General features: G+C 41.9%; 1 protein-coding gene across 1 annotated transcript in view; it reads right to left on the bottom strand.

Annotated features, from left to right (window-relative positions):
* Positions 1–19,816, bottom strand: part of efna3a (ephrin-A3a) — a 106,367-nt gene extending 86,551 nt beyond the window's left edge. Inside the window, exon 1 of the mRNA XM_015973594.3 lies at positions 19,284–19,816. Coding sequence (XP_015829080.1) covers positions 19,284–19,393 — 110 coding nt within the window. The 5' untranslated portion in view covers positions 19,394–19,816. The remainder of the gene's footprint in view (positions 1–19,283) is intronic.
* Between the last annotated feature and the right edge of the window lie 1,440 nt (positions 19,817–21,256).

Genomic DNA, 21,256 nt, shown 5'->3' with positions numbered 1-21,256 from the left:
CACAGCTGCCCTGGGACGCACTGACAGAGGCGAGGCTGTCGAGCACAGGCGCCACCGGACCCTCCGACTACCAGACTAGTTCTCTGTGCAGAATTGAACAGAGGACGAGTCTGGCAGGCCTGGCTACACAAATGGCCCAGTAGCGTTGCTGAGAGGGACTAGTGGTTAATTTATGCTGATTGGTTGTAAGCCAGTGGGAAATTATAGGAAGCCAAAGTCTACCCCCTTTCTAGTCGGCTCACGGGTCCCCGGAAGAATGAAAAAATAAATGCAAGTCAACGGGGCCAAATAAGCTATTTTCTAACCCGCTTTGCCTTACGCCCTGGATCGCACTCATGTTGTACTGCAATTTCAATGAAAACTAATGATGGGTGTTTCGGCCACGCCAGTCACGTACTTTGAGATTTATCAGCTTGTAAAAGTTTGAAATTAGTATGACTACAAATCAGACATCGTTACGTCGCATATGTGAGGTCACCACAGAATCCCTTCTCCCCTAGCATAGCTGCTACTTACCACACAGCCAGATTTATGGTGTTTTTTTTTCCTGAAGGAATGATTTCAAGTTTGCTGAACTTACAGCCATGTTTTTCTCTGTGTCTGGTTCGATGACGCCACTTTCGTGAGGCGCATTTGTAGTCCTGGACTTATTTTCACACAAAACCTAAAATAATGTTTCCTCCTGTTCGAAAATAAGCACGTTCTTGGTTTCAAAATGCGTCTTTAAAATTCACAGACATCATATGTGAAATCCGTGAAACGTAACAAGCGGAATTAGAAAAAAGCGTTTTTAGCCCCATTGACTTGTATTCATTTTTTGGTTCTTCCGGGGACCCATGGTCCGGAAATAGATGGGCGTGACTTATTAGGCTCCCAATATCAGCAGACATTATCAAACAACCGGCATTTGTACAATCGGAAGAGTTTTTCGTCAAGCGAAATGGAAGGAAAAGAAAATAAATAGCTTTTTCTCAGCTCGCAACGTTAGAAAATGCGATGGAAAATTAATAGCCAAACGTTATTAATCTCTTGGCGCTTATCAGTAATGTAACACTGCCTGAAAAAAAATTGCGATAAGGCATTGGCAAAGCGCAGAAATTCCCCAGAACACAGTGAAAACGCAGCTGCTGTCAACCCTAATGATTCCCTAACTGGACTTTTGAATAAGCTGTAAAATCATAAAAACTTTATTGTCTCTGAAACAGAAGTGAAAATAAAAACTAAACTGACAAAAGCAAAGAGCACACAAAGCACATCTGACATAAAAGAATCAGGATACTCCTGTTCAAGGATAATAAGCTGTTTTTCTGACAATAACAAGGTTAACATTCACACCTAATTATGTTCCAACTTATAGCACCTGCAGCCTCACTAACACTCCCAGTTCGGACCATCAGTGCCTTGTTAGACATGATAATGCAAAGTTTCTCTGCCTGATTTCACCATCAGTTGTTCTAACAGGACCCGGTGACGGTTACATCACCAACAGCAGCTCATTAAAACATGAACTCAGGCTGAGTTTACATTAACTGACCTCCGCCTGTCTCAACACCAAATGCAGGTTTGTTTTTAAAGGTGTTGTCCCACCTGGAGGTCACAGGGGTCAGAGGAATTCTGGGTGAATTACTTTTTCTGAGAAGAAACTAAAAATGCAGACATGGACATGAGCTGCCAACTCTGGCTGTAAATAATTACTGTCTCAGCAGTTGTAGCTAAATCGGTAAAATTTAGAAAATACCCGTGATGCATTAATAAGTCTACATAATGCATTTTAAAATGCACAAATTATAATAATTTAGGCTTTCCATAGACCCTGACAGCATTTAAATTACATTCTGGGAATTGGTGTTTTATATTTAGGTCAGCTGGTATCAGCAGGTTAGAGCTTTATTTATTTATTTATTTATTTAACTTATGTTTTTCAGGAGGATAAACTGCTTGAGATGTAACATCTTGTTTTCGAGCAGGTCCTCCTACAACACAACCAATAACAAATAAGGTGGCAAAGTTAGAAAGTTATAACAGACTTAAAAAAAAAAGGAACGTAAATAATAGTAAAATTAACGATATGTATAAATATATATATATACACACGTAAATATAAACACATAAGCATGGATACATAGATACCCACACGTGTACATACGTACATACATACCTATATACCAAATTAAATTAAATAAAACTGCTGTGAGGCACTCAAAGAGAAATAAGGGCAAGAAATTACATTGTAAATAAACCTAAAGTGAAGTAATATCCCAATTGAATACAAAGTTTGGCAACAAAATACAGCATGTTAGCCAGTGAATGCACAAAATCATCAAAGTAAAGATTAAACAAAGCAACTACAGCTTGGCTTTACAAGAATGAGAAATCGGTATTGGCTTTCAAAACCAAAATTGTAGCATTTCAAGGACAGATTTTATAGTAACAGGTAGTTTATTGTGTTTATTACAAACTAACCATTAATACTTTGGTTTAGTAGTTGAGTATCTTTACTTAATAATTATCTTTTGTTTTAAGTAAACAGTATTTTTGTGAGGCCAAGTTGACTGGCAAACCATTTATTACTTGTTATTTTTTAAATACGATTGCTCACTCTGAGTTTCACATGCAAGCTAAATGTGAAAATAGTCTTTTATCCCATCTCCAGCATTAATCAGCAACAGAAAATAGGCAAAGAAATGCTTGGATTTGAAAAGCCAGTCAATTGTGCATCACATGAGAAGTCCCAATGTAACTTTTACTTCCTGAAATGGGAGAGCGGGAGCTTTTCCCCCGCTGAGATTGACTCACAAGGCCTTTATTTATACTAAAGACCACTGCAAATGTATTGGAAAAAAGTGAACTTGGTCTTTATAAGGCATGCCTCTTCATCTAGATGAGGGAGGTGCTTGTCAGGGAGTATTCTTCGTCTGGTTGATGGTTCTGTACAAATATGTGCAACATTACTCCCTTAAAGTATAACGATTTCCTTGCAAAACAGATATAAATCTCTAAAACTTTCCTGGTAAAAACAAGAAAAAACTTTGAACCAGGCTAAATATCTCTTTAACACAATAATATTTATTAAGTTCTAGAAAGATCTAAATGTGTCAGTCAAGAAGAAATACACAAGATGAAAACCGGTTTCAGGAGGAGGGTATTATAGATTTTTTATATTATTTTTAAGTCTTCCAACAATAAACCAAATGCAGGAAAGCCGATGATCATCTGACCTACAGCCTTCTGCAGACACTTGAGGTTGTAATCAAAACAAAATGAAGCTTTAATCTGATTTTTAAAGTGTAAACCTATTATGAAGATTCAAGTATCAGCAAGAGAGAGAGAGGATGATTATAAAATGTCATGTGTATAAAACGCTGGCTCAGAAGTCGTCCCAGATTTAAGCGCATGGTAGAAATGATGATCAAAAGAAAAGTTTCTCTGGAACTAATTACATTTTTGTTGATAGAAATGACAAACAGCAGATGTGATTTGACTTTACTGTCCGCATTTACTCCAAATGAGAAAAGCGCCAGAGATGGGAATTTGATTGTCTACCACTTTTTCTCATTTTTCCATCGCAAACCTCGGTTTTCCACCAGCTTCCAGGGCTCCAAGAGAATAGGACTCCGGGTAGTGGACCACTTTCTGCAGGGGGAATCCATTTCCAGCAGTTTCTGCGTGTCACGTTTGTTTTTGCCATCATACACAACGACCTCAGGCTGTAGATGTTATTGTTTTCACCACATAATTTCACTCTTAACATTGTTCTCTCCTGTTGTTCTCCCTGCCACCGCTGCCTATTCTTCCCATACATCTCTGGTGTTTTCCATGTGAGGAGCACCGCACTCGTTTTTTGAGTTTCTTTCCTTTTTTGGGCTCCCACCTCCCTGACAGGCCTGTTCCTGGTGCTGTCAGTCACTGTCACCCGTGACACAAGTTACCTGGAATCAGGTGGTAAATGAGAGTCACTTCTATCTGCCTTTTCCTCAGCTTTTTTTCTTCTCTTCTTACAACACACACACACACACACACACACACACACGCACACGCACAAGTGTGCACGCTGTAGATTTTGGAAGGAAACTCAGAGTTCTGTCAAAGCGAAAGCCAAAAATATTTCAATGACTGCAAATTTAAAGAAAATTGATGGATGGATGGATAATCTACAGATGACAGATCTATGTATGTATGGATAGATGGATGGTCTACAGATGAAACATCTTTGGATGGATGGATTGATAATCTACAGATGACAGATCCATGGATGAGTGGATGGATGCATGATCTAAAGTTGACAGATCTATGTATGTATGTATGGATGGATGGATGGATGGATGATGGATGGATGGATGGATGGATGATCTACAGATGACAGATCTATGGATGGATGGTCTACACATAAAAGATCTTTGGATGGATGGAAGGATAATCTACAGATGAAAACTTTTTGGATGGGTGGATGGATGATCTACAGATGACAGATCTATGGATGATGGATGCATGGATGGATAATCTGCAGATGAAAGATATTTGGATGCATGGATGCATGAATGGATGGATAGATGCTAAATTTAAAACTGAGTGACCAAATAATAGATATATAGATGTATATCAAAGAAACACATGGAGGATGAATGAATGAATGAATGAACGAACGAATGAACGAGGAGGTGGGGGATTGATGCATGGGTGGAGGAATCAATAGATGACAGATCTAAAGATGGATAGATGACATCCCCAGATAGATACCATGCGTACAGAAAGTATTCAGGCAGCTGAAAAACACCCCACGCATGATGCTGCCACTCCCATGCTTCATGGTGGGGACTGTGCTGGACAAGTCATGAGCAGTGACAGGTTTTCTCCACACATATACCACTTAGAATTAGGGCCAAAAAGTTCTATCTTTGTCTCATCAGACCAGAGAATCGTACTGCTCACCGTGTCTGTCCACTGTGCTCTTAGGAACCTTAAGAGCAGCTGAGATGCTTTTGTGAGCTTGTCCAGATCTGTGCTTTGCCACAGTTCTGTCTCTGTGCTCGTCAGGGAGTTTCTTTGACCTCATGATTCTCATTTGCTCTGACATGCATTGTGAGATATAAGGTCTTCTATAGACAGCTGAACTCCAGTGAAGGTGTAGGACCATATCAAGAATGATAAGAAGAAACCACCCGAGTGTCACAGCAAAGGGGCTGATTTCGTAGAACCATGTGACATTTCAGTTTGTCTTTTTTAATAAACCTGCATGAATTTCTCTGATTCAGTGTTTTTCTGTCACTATGGGATTCTGTGTGTAGATAGATAGATAGATAGACAGATAGATAGATAGATAGATAGATAGATAGATAGATAGATAGATGATAGATAGATAGATAGATAGATAGATAGATAGATAGATAGATAGATAGATAGATAGATAGACAGACAGACAGACAGACAGACAGACAGACAGACAGACAGACAGACAGACAGACAGACAGACAGACAGACAGACAGACAGACAGACAGACAGACAGACAGATAGATAGATAGATAGATAGATAGATAGATAGATAGATAGATAGATAGATAGATGATAGACAGATAGACAGATAGATAGATAAGCAGGTCTTTATAGGTTTTCTTCTTGACGCAGCATTAATATTCTCCGTACACACTCTTCCTCTGCTGAATATCCCCTTCCCCCTCTTTACCAATCCCTCTCTGCCTTCACATCTCAGCAGTGCTTTATACTGTATCACCCTCCCACTTCTTTTTTTTGTAGCATTTCTCTCCACCAGCTTCCTGGTCACAACTCCCCCCCACCCCCGGGAAGTGGCACAGAATCCCTCTAAGAGCCGGGAAAGCAAATCTATTTATCATCACCATCTAACGGCATGAACCTTAAGCTACGCTGAGCTGAAGAAAACAATCAAGCATTTCTCTCGTGTGATGTAAGGAAAGTCTAGATAACGATGCAACGTTAGTGATTCCCTCTTTCAGTTCCAATGAGGGAGAGTGATGAATTAAACGGAAGGCAAATGGGCGGCTGGGCCCGTTCTCCACCCACGCGCAACAATGCGGTTGAGCGAATCACTCTTCTGGGACTTCCCATTGACTCCACACAAGGTGAGAACGAAGCAGGAGCAGAAGGCGGAGCAAAAAACACTTTCAACAGCACGGCAGGAAGACAGGGAGAGCTGCTGCTGCTCCGCCAGGCAAAAAGCAACCAACGGAAAAGCAAACACCAAACAAGACCCAAACTCCTCAGACAGAATCATTACTCCGCTTTTGCAGACAATCAATCAAACAAGAACGTACGCACGCACACACATCATAAACAAAACCAACAATGAAAAAAACCCACCTTAAATGCCACCTAGCTGCAGTCAGACAAACAGAGTGAAAGCACAGCAGGACATTGATATTCTGTACGCCCACACACAGCATGGTGAGGAGCTGGGCTCGTCTCTTTGCGTTTCCCAGCTTTACACACCAGTCTAGACACAAGCCCGCTCTGCCTTGAATGGGTCGTTATTGTGAGAAAACATCGCAATTTTCTGCACAGTCATTTCACTTTGGCTCCAAATAGGAGGTCAAAGGTGCTCGGCTCGCACAAACCTGCTTTTGGTGCCGAAAACGGTTTAAAAAGTAACCAAAAGGGAAGACACACGTGGATTTCTGCAATCAAATCACCCTCCCGGCTACAAAGAGCTACACAAAAAGAAAAAGGAAACTGGGGCAAAGAGAAGGAAAAGGATCCTCCACCTACACCCCCATTGATGAGGACGTGGTCTATACAGATCAACGAGCGAAACGCTGGGAAAATAAATAAGTAGGCGAATGCATGTGTGCGAGCGGCGAGGCATGATTATGCATGTGCCGTAGCTCATGTATTAACCATAACCGAATTTACACATCAAGGCGTCGAGTGGATTCCCGAATAGATTTCTGATGCAGACCAACACGAGACTTGATTAAACGATGAGGCTGAGGAGATCTGGAGTTGTGGATGAAAAAAGGAAGTTAGGTTCTCATCTGCTGACTGTGTACATCGCCCGTTATGTAAGGCGGGTTTGCATGCAAGTGTGACTTTGCTAAAATCTGATCCAGTTAATTGGGTCGATTATAATTCTGATAAAAGCGCAGCTACAGGAGTTAATGAGCAGATTTTAAAGGTTGTTGTTTTGTAAATTAAACGGTTTTGCGGGGGGAAAGCACTGGACCTGTTTTACAGAAATGCTAAAACGTGCACTCGGGTATTTCTCATGCAGCCCTTTGATAAATTTGCACTCTTTATATGCAGCGCTTTTTCCTCTCACTCATACACTGATGAGCATGTCGGGGTAACGGCAGATTCGGTGTCTTGCCTAAGGACACCTCGTCACGCTACACGGCTGAGTGCAGCAAACACGACTTCCTGGCCGCTCCACTGGGGACATTCTTACACGAACAAACTGAGCTGAAGTCATCACGCATGCAAAACTGGGTGCTTTAGTCTCTTTAAACTTCAGAAATGTTAACAACAGCCTAAAGTAAAGATGAAACCACACAAAACTTCTCTGCTTTTCCACGTTTCAAAAGTTGCAGAAAAAACACAAAACATCAGAGTGAATAAGGACTAACAGGAGGTCATTTAGTCTTATCGCCCTGCCGTTTGTTTGTGTTTATCCAACACGTTCTCACACCTGTAGCGTCGAAAAATGACACTGGGTGACCAAGCGTTTGCTACCAACGCATTGGGACTCCCAATGCGTCAGGAGGCGACGCGGTGTGCCAGAGCGTCGGTTTACGACGCCCGCAGTAAAACTCATATTTCACCGACATTTCACTTGTAACCTCTCACTATTTAACCTTCCCCTCACCTCCATCCTACCTTAACCCTGTTTCTCATTCTAAACTTCCCATTAACCGTGTTTGAGAGGGACGTTACAACTAGAAACAAAGTTTTGCACTCGCAAGAGGGTTAAGGTTAGGATGGGGGTGAGGGGAAGGTTAAATAGCAAGAGGGTAAAGGTCAGAGTTCGGTGAAATCTCTGTTTTCCCGTGGCAGTCAGAAAACGACGTTCTGGCACGCTTGGTCACCCACCGTCAGTTTTCGACGCTTCGGGTGTGAGAATGTGTTGGTTTGTTAACAGTAATGTTAAAGCTGCAACGCCAGATTTGGAAAACAAAATTGCTTCAAACATTTTTTTCATGCCTCTTAAAGGTATTGACCAAACTCTGCATGAAAATAGTAGAAATTCAGTGTGACTACACTTTACCATCCATACATATAAAGATAGCTTGGGTTCGGTTTTTCATTTTGTTAAGCAAATTTGTCAAAAATCATTATAAAAAAACCTAAATTCTCTCCTCCTATCAGTGAAGAACTGTGTTTTGTATTTGTCGCTCAAAGACGTATTACGAGGCTACTGGTGCTACTTAAAGTTTCTGTTGATGTTTTTTTTTAAATTCTACAATAAATTTTAAAATAACGTTCCAAATAAAAGTTTAAAGTCCATCTATCATCCATTTTCAGCTGCTCATCTGGATTCGGGTCGCAGGGGCAGTAGCCTAAGTCGAGACACCCAGATTTCCTCTCTCCAGCTACTTCTTGCCAGCTCTTCCGGGGGGGATCCCAAGGTGTTCCCTGGCCAGCTGAGAGACATAGTCCCAGCACGTCCTGGGTCTTTCTTGGGTTTCCTCCCAGTTGGACGTGCCTGGTAATCCTCTCCAGGGAGGCGTCCAGGAGGCATCCTGACCAGATGCCCGAGCCACCTCAACTGGCTCCTCTCGCTGTGGAGGAGCAGCAAGTCTACTCCGAGCCCCTCCCGGATGACCGAGCTTCTCACCCTATCTCTAAGGGAGAGCCCAGACGCTCTGCGGAGAAAACTCATTTCGGCCGCTTGTATCCACAATCTTTTTCTTTCTGTCACTACCCATAGCTCGTGACCATAGGTGAGGGTCAGAACGTAGATCGACCAGTGAATCGAGAGCTTCGCCTTCTGGCTCAGCTCGCTCTTCACCACGACAGACTGGTACAACGCCCGCGTCACTGCAGATGCAGCACCAGTCCGCCTATCGATCTCACTCTCCAGTTTTCCCTCACTCGAGAACAAGACCCTGACACACTTAAACTCCTCCACTTGAGGCAGGACCTCGTCCCTGACCTGGAGAAGGCATTCTACCCTTTTATTGACTTAAGACCATGGTCTCCGATTTAGAGGAGCTGATTCTTGTCCCAGCCGCTTCACACTCGGCTGCAAACAGCTCCAGCGAAAGCTGGAGATCAAGTTCTGATGAAGCCAATAGGACCACATCATCTGCAAAAAGCAGAGGCTTGATCCTCAGGCCACCAAAACAGAACCCTTCAACACCTTGGCTGCGCCTAGAAATCCTGTCCATAAAAGTTATGAACAGAATCTGTGACAAAGGGCAGCCTTGGCGGAGTCCAACTCTCACCAGAAACGAGCCAGACATACTGCCGGCAATGCGGGCCAAGCTCTGACACTGGTCAAAAGGGGACCTAACTGCCCTTATCAATGGACCCCATACTCCCGAAGTACCCACCACTGGGCCCCCCGGGGGACGCGGTCGAACGCCTTCTCCAAATCCACAAAACACATGTAGACTGGTTAGGCAAACTCCCACGCACCCTCCAAAATCCCCTTAAGGGTATAAAACCGTTTGAAATGTCTTTTTCTAAAAAAAATGTGTTCCTCGAACTTTAGGTAAGCATGTTGATGCATGAAAAAGAATAAAGGATCAACGTAATGCATCGCCACAGGTTAAACTCACCTAGAGCTACCACACGGACCAATCTGGTGTTCCATCCCCAAAATCCCCCCCCCCCCCCCCCCCCCCAAATTATCTGGGGGCACCACTGCATTTATTAGAAGAGAAATACAAAATAATAAAATTAGGGCAGAGAAAAGCGATATTCTTTACAACTATGAATCTGTTTCACTGACCAAGGTGGCTGATTAGTATGAAACCATAAAACTGAAGATAATGAGGCATAACAATTATAAGACAGATAACATTAAAAAAATTAACCACGATAACTTTATTTGATATCCTGAACTCCTCAAATGTCTTTCAAGCAGATATGTCGACAAAAAAATTGAACTGATGCTAGCAGAAATGTCTCTAGTGAATGATTAGAACCAAAAAACAGGATCAGCCCCACGTGGAAATCGAACCGATGGAAGTCAATAACAGAACAAGCTGGAAACAGGCTGTAATGAGCTGATTACTGTCTCACACACCAAATAAAGTCGTCAGTAAAATGGGAAAATAAGTGAGTTCACAACATATTTACAACAGATTGTCTTAAAACTTTAGATATTTGTGTCCTCAGGAAGTCGCATTTAAATATCTCCTAATAAAAATCTAACTTTCTGTTTAGCCAGTAGGCAGCTCTGCACAATTCTCCTGCATCAGACTTTTATGCTTAAAGATTTTAATATCCAACACTTTTTTTTCTTTAAAGAGGCTGATTTAAATGTTCCCTGGAACAACAACAACAACCGAAGCCTGCTCCTGCTGTTACACAGAGGTCAGACGACTTTTTGTTATTCCGAACGCAGCGAGAACTCAAGAGAGAGATTTCAATTTTCTTCAAGTATTCTTATTACAGTCACGATGGCTGCCGAAGGGTCTCAGACCTTCATATAATTACATCTTCAATGGGCAAAGACCTCAATTGTAACCGAATATCTAATTATTAAGCTGCCCGTGTCCGAACGTGCCCCAACATGAAAGGAAACGTGGAGCCGTATCATCCGCCGAGCTGAAGGACGGTTTCCACTTCCCCATAGCACGGCTGTTGTTAGGCACAGGAGAGCATTAGAAGGAAGACCTGTCACGGCTCAACACCTGAAGAGGGCCAACACAGAACAAGATATGACAAACCGGTGTCCTCTCACAGAGGGAGCACTGATAACTCTGAGAGCACAATTCACTGCAGAACACTGCAGGAGGGGGCCGCTGCTTTAATAAAACACACAAGTAAACATGAGTCGGACCAGCTGCTGATGCTGCGGCTGCAACATACTTTTCCAAGCAGCGTAGCGTAACGAGACCCATTTCCTGAATAATCACACTCCAGCCAGTGGCCGTCGTCCTATCGACACCTTTGATCTTTTTCCCCGCACGGCGGCCATTTTCATACAGCCACGATGTAATTTCCCAGTGGGTGACAGGAACGGCAGTGCAGACTCCCAGAATAATGTAGTTGTGGAGCCACCGTTTGGAAGTCGGAAGATCCGTTTTGTTAAAAAGAATTTGCATTCAAATCATTGAGTCTGAAATTGGTTCTACCAGTCTGGGATCAGCACCATCTCCTGGGGTTCTCGCCGACTCTTAATGGCAGATTTTATAACTCAGGAGTGCAGGAATGCTAATTGCTTTTGATGGCCAAATGACATTTTTCTCCAAGGTTTCTGCAAAGAAATCGGCCTCTTAACCAAGGTTGGTGCTTGGATGAGAACTGTGGAGACCATGGCGAGTTTATAATGACCCATCAAACCAATCAGTTCCAGGTACCAATGCAGCTTTGGAACTATGGGGAGATCCAAAGGATAACAACTAAACTGCAACAAAGTAATACTTAAAGGCCTAGCATCACCCACATGGGGTAATCGGTTTCATATTTTCCATTTTTACCTTTCTGAATAGTTTCTTTTACATTTTAAAGTGTTTCATATCTGCTGAATTAATACAATACAAAGCATCTCACATGGGTATTAAATATTAGAGTAAAACAATACTGCTTTATGTAAATCTGCTATGGCAAATCTGCAAAATAAGTCAGCTTAAAACATTTTTCATGCCTGTTAACAACGTTCCAACATAGTATAGCTATAAATATATTATGTATTTGTCTAAAAACCTCCACCAATTACACGGCTTGGTCCAAAACCAATGGTTGGACCATTTTGGTTGTCGGTCTCACCGAAACACCACAATTTGGTTCTTCCCTGGCTTCTACATTCATTGCGCATTTGCAAATTTTGTAACAGAACACCACTGGTGAGAGAGGTTCGGCGCTCAATAATGCCACTTCTACTGCAGGACAAACTACCAGGGTGCCTAAAGAAAATCACCATTTGAAGCTGCGAAAACCAAGAAAATGGTGATTAGTGTTTAGCGCTCTCCTTGCCTGTGTTTGAGATCTACCCAACTACTACTTTTTTTTAGATATATTTATATTTAGTCATCTATACTTACTTATTTAGTAAGCTTTTACTTTTAGCGTGACTCTCTAATATTTTGCTTTTACTGTATTATGCCTTGTTCTTTTTTTCTATTGTATTATGCTGCTGAGAGACCGCTGCTCGTCAAACACATTTCATTCAATGTTGACCCTGTGCTAACTTGCATATGACAAATAAACTAAACTAAACTACCCAGAGTTACTGACCTTATAGGTGATGACTCAAATTTAGATTAACCAGGAAGCTCTCGCCTTTCAGCATCTCCATGATGGTGTGGGTTTCTCTACTAGGGCGGTTGTCCACACAACCCAGACCCAGACACGAGGAGAAACACAAAGATGATCGATTTTTCAATTGTGCTACTTCTACTGACCTTTCAGTTTTGTCTGTCAAGCTGTCTTGAATGTTAAAATGATCGAGCACAGCTTTTTTGGGTTGGCGAACCATGATGTGGAAGACGCCTGTGAGACATTCGGCTAAATGGGTGTCTGATTTATTCCTGGGCTTTTGGTTTTTATCTCAATAGGAAATACCCAAAGGTTGTTTTGTTGTTTATTGAGAAACAAGTTGCATTTTCCTTACGTGACAGATTCAGTCCAAACTAAAGCCATCCGATATAATCGGCCATTATTGGCATTAGAACGTTAGATCGGGAATGATCTGTATCCGTTTTTTACTCTTTAAAGACACAAATTTAAATGGACAATGTGTTGTTTTTACCATTAATCTCTAGAAATATGCATCGAAAAGTTGGTGAAAATGAATTAAATGATGTCCATTTGTTAAAATATATTAGCGGCTTCGCAGCATAAAACCAGAAATATCAGGTCTAAAATGCATGGGAGCGGGTATTTGGGCGACGCCATATTAGACGCTAGGGTTGCACGATATTAGGAAAACCTGCGATATGCGATAACAGTGATTAATATTGCAATGACAATATTACTTGTGATGAATAAAAACAACTCAGGAACAAAAATAATCAAAAACAAAAAATTTTAAAAAATGACACAAAAATCATAAAAAGGAGAAAAGCAAAAGAGGGGAAAAGAAAATGAACAAGAAAAGGCAATCAGTGGATCCCGGGAAAAGCAGAATCAGCAGAAAAAGCAGAACAAAGCTAACTCTGGTTTTTGCTAACCATCAAAATTAAGTGCCGTCCGCCTCGGGGGCGGGCAACTAACCTATGAGAACCCACCCAATATGCCAAATGGGTGAAGAGCTCTGTTTGATTAGTTAAAAAAGCATCATGCTTCCATTTGATTGACTGAATGCATTATGCGGGCTGTATGGTGGCGCAGTGGTTAGCACTGTTGCCTCGCAGCACGAAGGTCGCAGGTTTGAAACTCGGCTGCGGCCTTTCTGCGTGAAGTTGCGTGTTCTCCCCATGCATGCGCGGGTTTCCTCCGGGTACTCCGGTTTCCCCCACGGATCAAAACATGCCCTATAGGTTATAAGTTGTAAGTCGCTTTGGATAAAAGCATCTGCCAAATAAATAAACATAAACATGTGTAGCAAACATTTGAGCTGACCATTCATTGCAACATTTATCTGTTCTTTGCGATATGCATATTGCGCATGCTGATATCGTGATAACAATACACTTGCGATATATTGTGCAGCCATATTAGATGCCATATTTCCTCCTACGGGAGCCCATGAGGACAAAACACATTTACTGATTTGTAAGAAATGGTTACAAAAATTTTGCCGTTCATAAATATTGCTGTTTAACACATTTGCCTCTTCGCTCATTGCCGGGGATGAAGAGAGTCTGATGTGTTGTCATTTTGCTGGAAGTTGCATTCTCGGGGATTTTTTACCCTAATGGCCCTCCAGAGATAAGGTGTTACTCCAACACATAAATACTGCTTGTTTGCAATGATTTAGGTATGTACTGCCCCCTATCACTAGGGAAAATACACATCATTACTTTAACATACCATGCAAATATTATACATCAAACATGCTGCTCCTCTCTATGGGGTGCCATTTGTAAAGTCAAACAGTCATAATCTAACAGCAATATTTTTGGTTATTTAGCATATCATAAGAGAAAAAAATGTGAGTTCACTTTTTTAAGTCATATTTTCACCATGTTATTCATACATTCATAAATGTTAAAGTTTCCAAATACATATTTAGTTAGCAAGTTAAATATTTAATTTGTAGTTAAATATTTATTTTGCAAACTAAATATTTAGGTCTGATCTAAATATTTAGTTTGTAAAATAAATATTTAATTCACTAACTAAATATTTAATTTACTAAAAAAATATTTATTTTGGAACTAAATATCTAATTTGTAAATTAAATATTTATTTTCCGAAATAAATATTTAGATCCCAGCTAAATATTTATTTTGGAGATAAACATTTAGTTTGCAAAATCAGTATTTGAGAAATAAATATTTAAGTCTGACCCAAAAATATAAAATATAGTGTGGAGCTAAATAACATTGTGGAAAATAAATATTTAGCTGGTACTTAAACATTTAGCTAATATGCAGATTCGCTTGCCAATAAGCGGAAGTTGGTTACCAAAATAAATGCTTGATCTCACTAACTTCTTTCTAAACTCTTGCTACGAACCAGAACTTGTTTTATCTCCAGTTCTATTCTTCTGAACATGTCCGACGTGTTGGCTGAAGAAGAGTAGAACCGGAGACAATACAAGTTCTGGTTTGGAGCAAGAGTTTATAAAGAGGTTAGTGAGATCCAGCATTTATTTTGGTAACCAGCTTCCGCTTATTGGAAAGCAAATTTGCATATTAGCTAAATGTTTAAGTACCAGCTAAATATTTATTTTCCACAATGTTATTTAGCTCCACACTATATTTTATATTTTTGGGTCAGACTTAAATATTTATTTCTCAAATACTGATTTTGCAAACTAAATGTTTAGCTCCAAAATAAAGATTTAGCTGGGATCTAAAAAAAATTTCGGAAAATAAATATTTTATTTACAAATTAAATATTTAGTTCCAAAATAAATATTTTTTTAGTAAATTAAATATTTAGTTTGACTTTACAAATGGCACCCCATACCTCTCTCCTAAAATGTCAAAAATGACAATTCATAAATATTTTGCCGTTTTGCATGTTTGGTACAACTGACCTGACTTAAATAGTATATTTTGTCATGTTTTGCACAGATAATGTTTAAAGTTTAAGTATGATAGGAGATACTTGGTTTCAGTTACTTAAAATAATTTAGTTTTTCTTTTGCCCTGCAGATGGACTGGCTCTCTGGCCAGGGTGTAACCCGCCTGATCGCTCATTGACCGCTGGCGATAGCAGCCCCCCCCCCCGCCCCCCCCAACCCCCCGCGACCCTACAAGTGGGTTCAGAAAATGGATGGATAGTTTTTATTTTTTGTGAGAGGTGACTCCGCATTTAGTAGTAATCGGTACACTGGATATCTGTGAAAAAGCCGATATCGAACATCTGTTGTCCAAAGCTGTTTTTCTGTCTTTGTGATTTTTTTTTTACATTGGATTTTTCTAAAGCAGCTTCTGCAGCTGAACCAAGGGTTGGTTCAGTCCAGACACACTCGTGGCCTCTAAGGAGCCTGAACTCCAGCGCGGTGACTGACAAGCCCACAATAATCAATTCTCAAGCATGCCGATCCAAGGCAACACTTGATCTGAGCTTCCCCGACCCGAGCTCCAAACGCTTCACGGCAATTTACCGACACCACAAAATCAAATTAAAAATGCGTTTTGAAATCGATTACCCAACACACCCAGATTGATTGTTGCTCAGAAAGCAACCTGCGCAACTTATTTTTTTCATCCAGGCGGGGTCCATTCACCTTCCACTACCACATAAACATATCGACCCAAACACCCACTTTTAGATCCATATAAACCATTAAATATCCATTCAGTGTTTCTCCATCCATTTGTGTCACTTATTCCATGAGTTAAATCATTTAACAAAGTGAAAAACTTCAAGACGCCATAAAGTCAAGCTAAGTGTCGCTTCATTGGATGAAATATAACATTTATAAGGTGAACTCCATAAGAAATTAACAATTTGCAAAAATGCAGTTTGATATAATGCTAAATGTAAGAAAAAAATTCAACATTGAGTGCTGCTGTGTGGTCCAGTGACTGTGAAACACGTGTGAAAGAGATGCTTTCGTGTGCAAAGTTGCAGAAACAGCCAGAAGACGGAAGTTGCAGGCGGACAGATCTATGCTGAGACATCCAGAGGCTTTTGTCTCAGGTCCACATGACCAACCCGCCTGGTGTCCACAGCTGCTGCGGGTATCTTCTCAGCAGAGAACAGCCAAGATAAATAACATCCAGAAAAATAAAGGCTTTCCTTCACCCTTTTTGACTGTTATTCAACCCAATAAATCTTTATTTCTCCTGAAAAGTCGTCCTTCCATTCCGCTCTCAAATCTCATTACCTCTTCTTCACTTTTGTAAGCATTTTGTTTCCTCATCTCTGAATTCTCATCATCATCATCCCCCACATTAACGATTTTCTTCACCGCAGCCCGAGTTTTTCAGGTTCTCCAGCTCTCTCCTGGTCCAAACTCCACGACACGACAGCGTGGCAGCTAATGAGGATGCATCCCAACTAAAACATTGATCACTAAGTCAAAATTCGCCACACTCTCCGGGAAGCCATTTGTCAAGGTGATCGTTAATTTTGCAGCACTAGAAATGGCGAGTTGGGAATTGGGTTATTTTCGTCAGGTGAACAAGGGGGCTTGACAAACACCTTTTCAGGTCCAAATCAGGGTTCTAATGTGCAGGAAGAAAGACACGGAGCTGTAAATCACTCTGGACCAGCCACAAAAGATCACTTTCTTCTCACTGGGCAGGCGGGGAATGGAAGACGTGTGGCACATCTTCTTTGTGCTCCTCTGTTCCTGCTAAGTATCAGTAAGGATGCTGTGTGACTTCGGAACGGAGCAGTCGAATAAATGAAACCTGCTCCCCCGTTTCCATCATGTGGACACCGGGTGCTCAATTACAGAGACGTGCCCCGCATAACCTGTGGGGCCACACACCTGATGGGAGGACGCAGCAGGAGCACAGGACGCTGCTCATGAGTAGGCGAGGCTACCACGTAAAGGTGCAGCGCTGCTCCCGCATACTCTCAAGATGTTCCGCATCTCTCTCTCCCCTCACACCACTCTAATTGGCAGATTGCCTCAGATGCGAGATGATTTAATGGTCTGTGTGTGTGTTTTTTCCTGCCTTAGTCAGCCATTAGCGGGGACATCTGTAACGAGTTGGCCGGGCGCACTGCTGAGAGCAGAAGCTGAGACCAACACTTTCTGGCTGAGGGGGGGGGGGGTGAAGTCATGTGGTAGCGCCAGACTTGGGCGAGGATCAAAGCACTCTGATGCGTTTCTTTTGGTTGTGATAACAGAGATTTTGTGTTTCAGATTGCCAAAGCATAAAAAAGAAGCTGTCAGATGTTTATCCTCAAAAAGCTGCAGAAAACAAATCAAACAGCACGGCTCGAAAAGTTCTCAGCTGTCCGCTTTTGATGTTCTCAACGCCATGGAGGACATAAAAAACACCATTTTCATGGGTTTTAAACAGCTTGGCGCCCAAGGGGTCCCATTTCTAGCAGCTGCGTCGAACGCCGTGCTCAGGGGTAAGACGTCCCGGCCTGAACCAGAACCTGGCCCTGAAACGTCTCATCTCTGGCTGCACGTCACCGCCTTCATTTCTCACCCTTCCCTCCTGAGTTGTCTCTATAACGAGATCTGGAGAAGGGAGGGGGAGATGCTTTCTCAAACAAGTGAGGCCTCAGACAGCGCACTGGAAAAATAGTTCCCAGCTTAAGGGGCTTTTGAAGCCCGATGGCCATCAGTATTCCTGCCATGGCCTCTGTGGATTTCTCTGCTACCTGCAAACTGGGTCAGTTTTTGCATTATTTTAGAGATTTGTATCTCTGCAAAGCAAGGCAGAGGTTTTGCACATGCAGGCACGTGGATGCACACCTGCACTTTGCCTCCCCCTCTGCTTCCCTTCCTCTCCACCCTCCTGGTTCCTCACATGCACCATCAGGTTAATTAACACGAGCACATATTTGTCACTCAAACACACAAATGTCAATTGAAAACCACCAATTACTGATTCATCATTGGTTAAAAGGCATCTAAACGTGCAGAAAGGGGCTCATATTGATTAAAACAGTCAAAAATGGTGCAGATTTAAATTTTAACCCACCGTTCATGTCATAAAAACGAAGCCACTCATGCTTTGCCATAAATTAAGAAGTGAAAGGGCTGTAGCAACCTTCTTTGACTGCTTCGATTAACTTTTACAGCCATTTACGTCTCTGTACGTCTCCAGGAAACCTTCGAATTTTGAGTCATCATCTCAACTTTAACACAGTTTCGAATTCTAATCACTGAGAGTGTGTGGTGTCAGCTAGAAGCCCCGGAGATGAACGAGGGAGCAGTGCAGATGCAAAAGGGGGGGGATGCCTCAATAATGAGATGCTGGAAGAAAAGAGGAGCAAAAAGGTAATTGAGAAGGACAGAGAGGCTCGAAAAAAATAAGAGAGAGGAGAAAATAAGCAAGTATGAGATAGAGAAAGGAGGTAGAGTCCTGCGTCTGAATGCAAATAGACAGAGGACATGCACAGAGAGAAGAGGTTGTGCAAAAGGAGATAAAGCAAAGTGAAAAAGACGGATTTACTGTTGGCTAATGAGAAGACAAAGGCAGAAGAATCCACATCGATCTCTGCCCTGCAGGTGCTGGCTGCATGTGGGAAAAGCCTGAGGAGGCGCACCTGAAAAGCAACCCTCACTGCTGCTGGAGACCAGTTAGAAGGGTCCACACACACACTCATTTCTATGGAAGTTGGAGGTGTGTGCTGCAGTGTGGCAGACAGGAGCATGCATAAACCTGCTGAAATGAGTCACACAGAGGCAGGAGATGGAGTAAGTGTGCTGAAATATTTATGGAGGCACCACTCTGCAGGCAGAACCAACACTGCATTACTCTACTTAGACTGAATTAATAACTCTACCGCAGAGCATGAGGCATGACTCCAGGGTTTAAGTGATGCTTTCGGGGCAGAAACAGACAGCTCAGGTGCGCATCGACACAAGCGGGCAAAGGTGCAGAAGGCTGCTTACTGTAGGTTTGAGCTGTTCCAGTACACCGCATGACGGTTGCTGGCTCTGGAAAGGTGCAAGTTTAAAAGCGCCAGCGTGACGAGGCTGAGGGAGAGCGCAACGAGAGCCATAATCCCTCCGGTGATGGTCCCCCCTCTTCCTCTTTTTGCGTCCCCGCTCCTTCTGTCCCGACGCGTCTTTCACAACATCCCAGCGTTCAGGCGCGCGTCTTGAACTTCCCAGTTCCCCACAACAAAAACGGACGGACTTCTGTCAGGTGTTCCTCAGTTTAAGCGCCATGCTTCAGACGGGCGCATCTTTTCTTCATCTCTCAAGTCACTCCTTTTGTTTTCCACTTCTGCAGAAAATTAATAAAGACCCAAGGAGAGATCTAATTCGCACGAGCAGCTGAAGACTGTGTTTATTAGTCACACATAGCTGTAAAGTCGCGTGGAGCAGCAGGATGTCTGCTGGGAGGTTTGTGAAGCTGCGACTTGTCTCATCAGTAGCAGCCACACGCGGCCAGCGCAGCGCCGCAAACCCGCCCTCTGATGGAGGAGACGCGCCTGACGCGTCCCACCCACACGGCTCACACGAGCGCTGCTGCCACTCATCTGCATCCAGTTTGTTTTAGTTTATTTTTATTCAATTTACTAAATCAAAAAGGAGAAAACAAAAAGAAAGAAATGGGATTTGATGTTTGTTGAGGCTTTTAAACAGCGTCAACTGTGCGCACAAGGAGAGATTTAGGGGGATTACTGTCAGGTGTGTGATTAAGCAATTACACTAAACAGGTGCTAATGAGTATCTTTTCATGTGTAGGTTGAATCACAGTTATTACCTGGAACAGAAACAGCTGCGGAGCTGGAACACGTAAAGCACAGCAGGGGCGGAGCTAGTCTTTTTTTCTGGGGGGGCATTTCCAAAGGGGGGCTTGTTTTTTATTTGTTGAAATTGTGTTTTTGGCCACACCCACCCACTGAGAGAAGCTTCAGCCATGGCCTGCTGGTTTTTGTTGAGTTTGTTTGGTTATTTTATGACGTTGCTGTGCCAACTTTTCTTCCCATCTCACCTGTATACAACACTCCTAAAATAAAAAGAAATATTTAAATTCTTTAAAAAACAATCAAATATTAACATTAAAATTTAAAATCTAGTCTCTCCAAATAACAAAATCAGGTCTTAGCTGAGCAAAATAAAATATTATACAAAAAGAAGACAGTATCTTCTTTAGGCGTCGCAGGGTCCCTGTAGGATACTGATGTAAAATCAAGTCTTGCATTTTGAGTTGTTTATAAATTATTAGCATTTGTCTAATATTTTCTGGTTCATTTACATATTCACCTGAGAATATGAATAGAAAATGTTTAGCCATTTTTAAATGAGCCATCCAGTGGGAAGTTTCCCCTCCAGGAGTCGCTGTAAATGTTTTATGGAAACCTAAAAAAATGCATTCTGCAAAAGAGGCCATGAATTTAAAACTGAAAGCGTTTGCTGGATGCATTCTGTGCCAAAATGTTAGTTTTTCATAGATTTCTTCTGTTTGATTGCTTTTTGAAAATATTCTTTAGGAACTCACAGTAAACAATGGAATGGGAGCGTTTTGTAAAAGTCAAAATTTAAGGTTATTAGAAATAATTTCAGATGAATAATTTGAAAATGAAGACTGTTAGCAGAAAGCTATTAAGCGCAGTAATAATAGTCTGAAAGCGAGAGAGAGAGAGAGAGAGAGTGTGTGTGTGTGTGTGTGTGTGTGTGTGTGTGTGTGTGTGTGTGTGTGTTTGTGCGTGCGTGCGTGCGTGCGTGCGTGTGTGTAACAGTGGGATATAGACTTGGAGGGGGGTATGAGAATCTTAAGACTTTAATTAACCTGTTTAATTTTGCCATCAGTGGTTCAACCACTCTTTCTACAACATTACCGGCTCACTTAATTCCAAATAAGAAGCGTTTAGCCTCGGTTTGATTAACTCTGCCTCTCCCGTATCTCCCAGTGT

This window comes from Nothobranchius furzeri, chromosome 19 (assembly GCF_043380555.1).
Source record: "Nothobranchius furzeri strain GRZ-AD chromosome 19, NfurGRZ-RIMD1, whole genome shotgun sequence".
NCBI classification, from domain to species: Eukaryota; Metazoa; Chordata; class Actinopteri; order Cyprinodontiformes; family Nothobranchiidae; genus Nothobranchius; species Nothobranchius furzeri.
The sequence above is the reverse complement of the archived record's forward strand: the minus strand, read 5'-3'. Positions and strand labels throughout refer to the sequence as shown.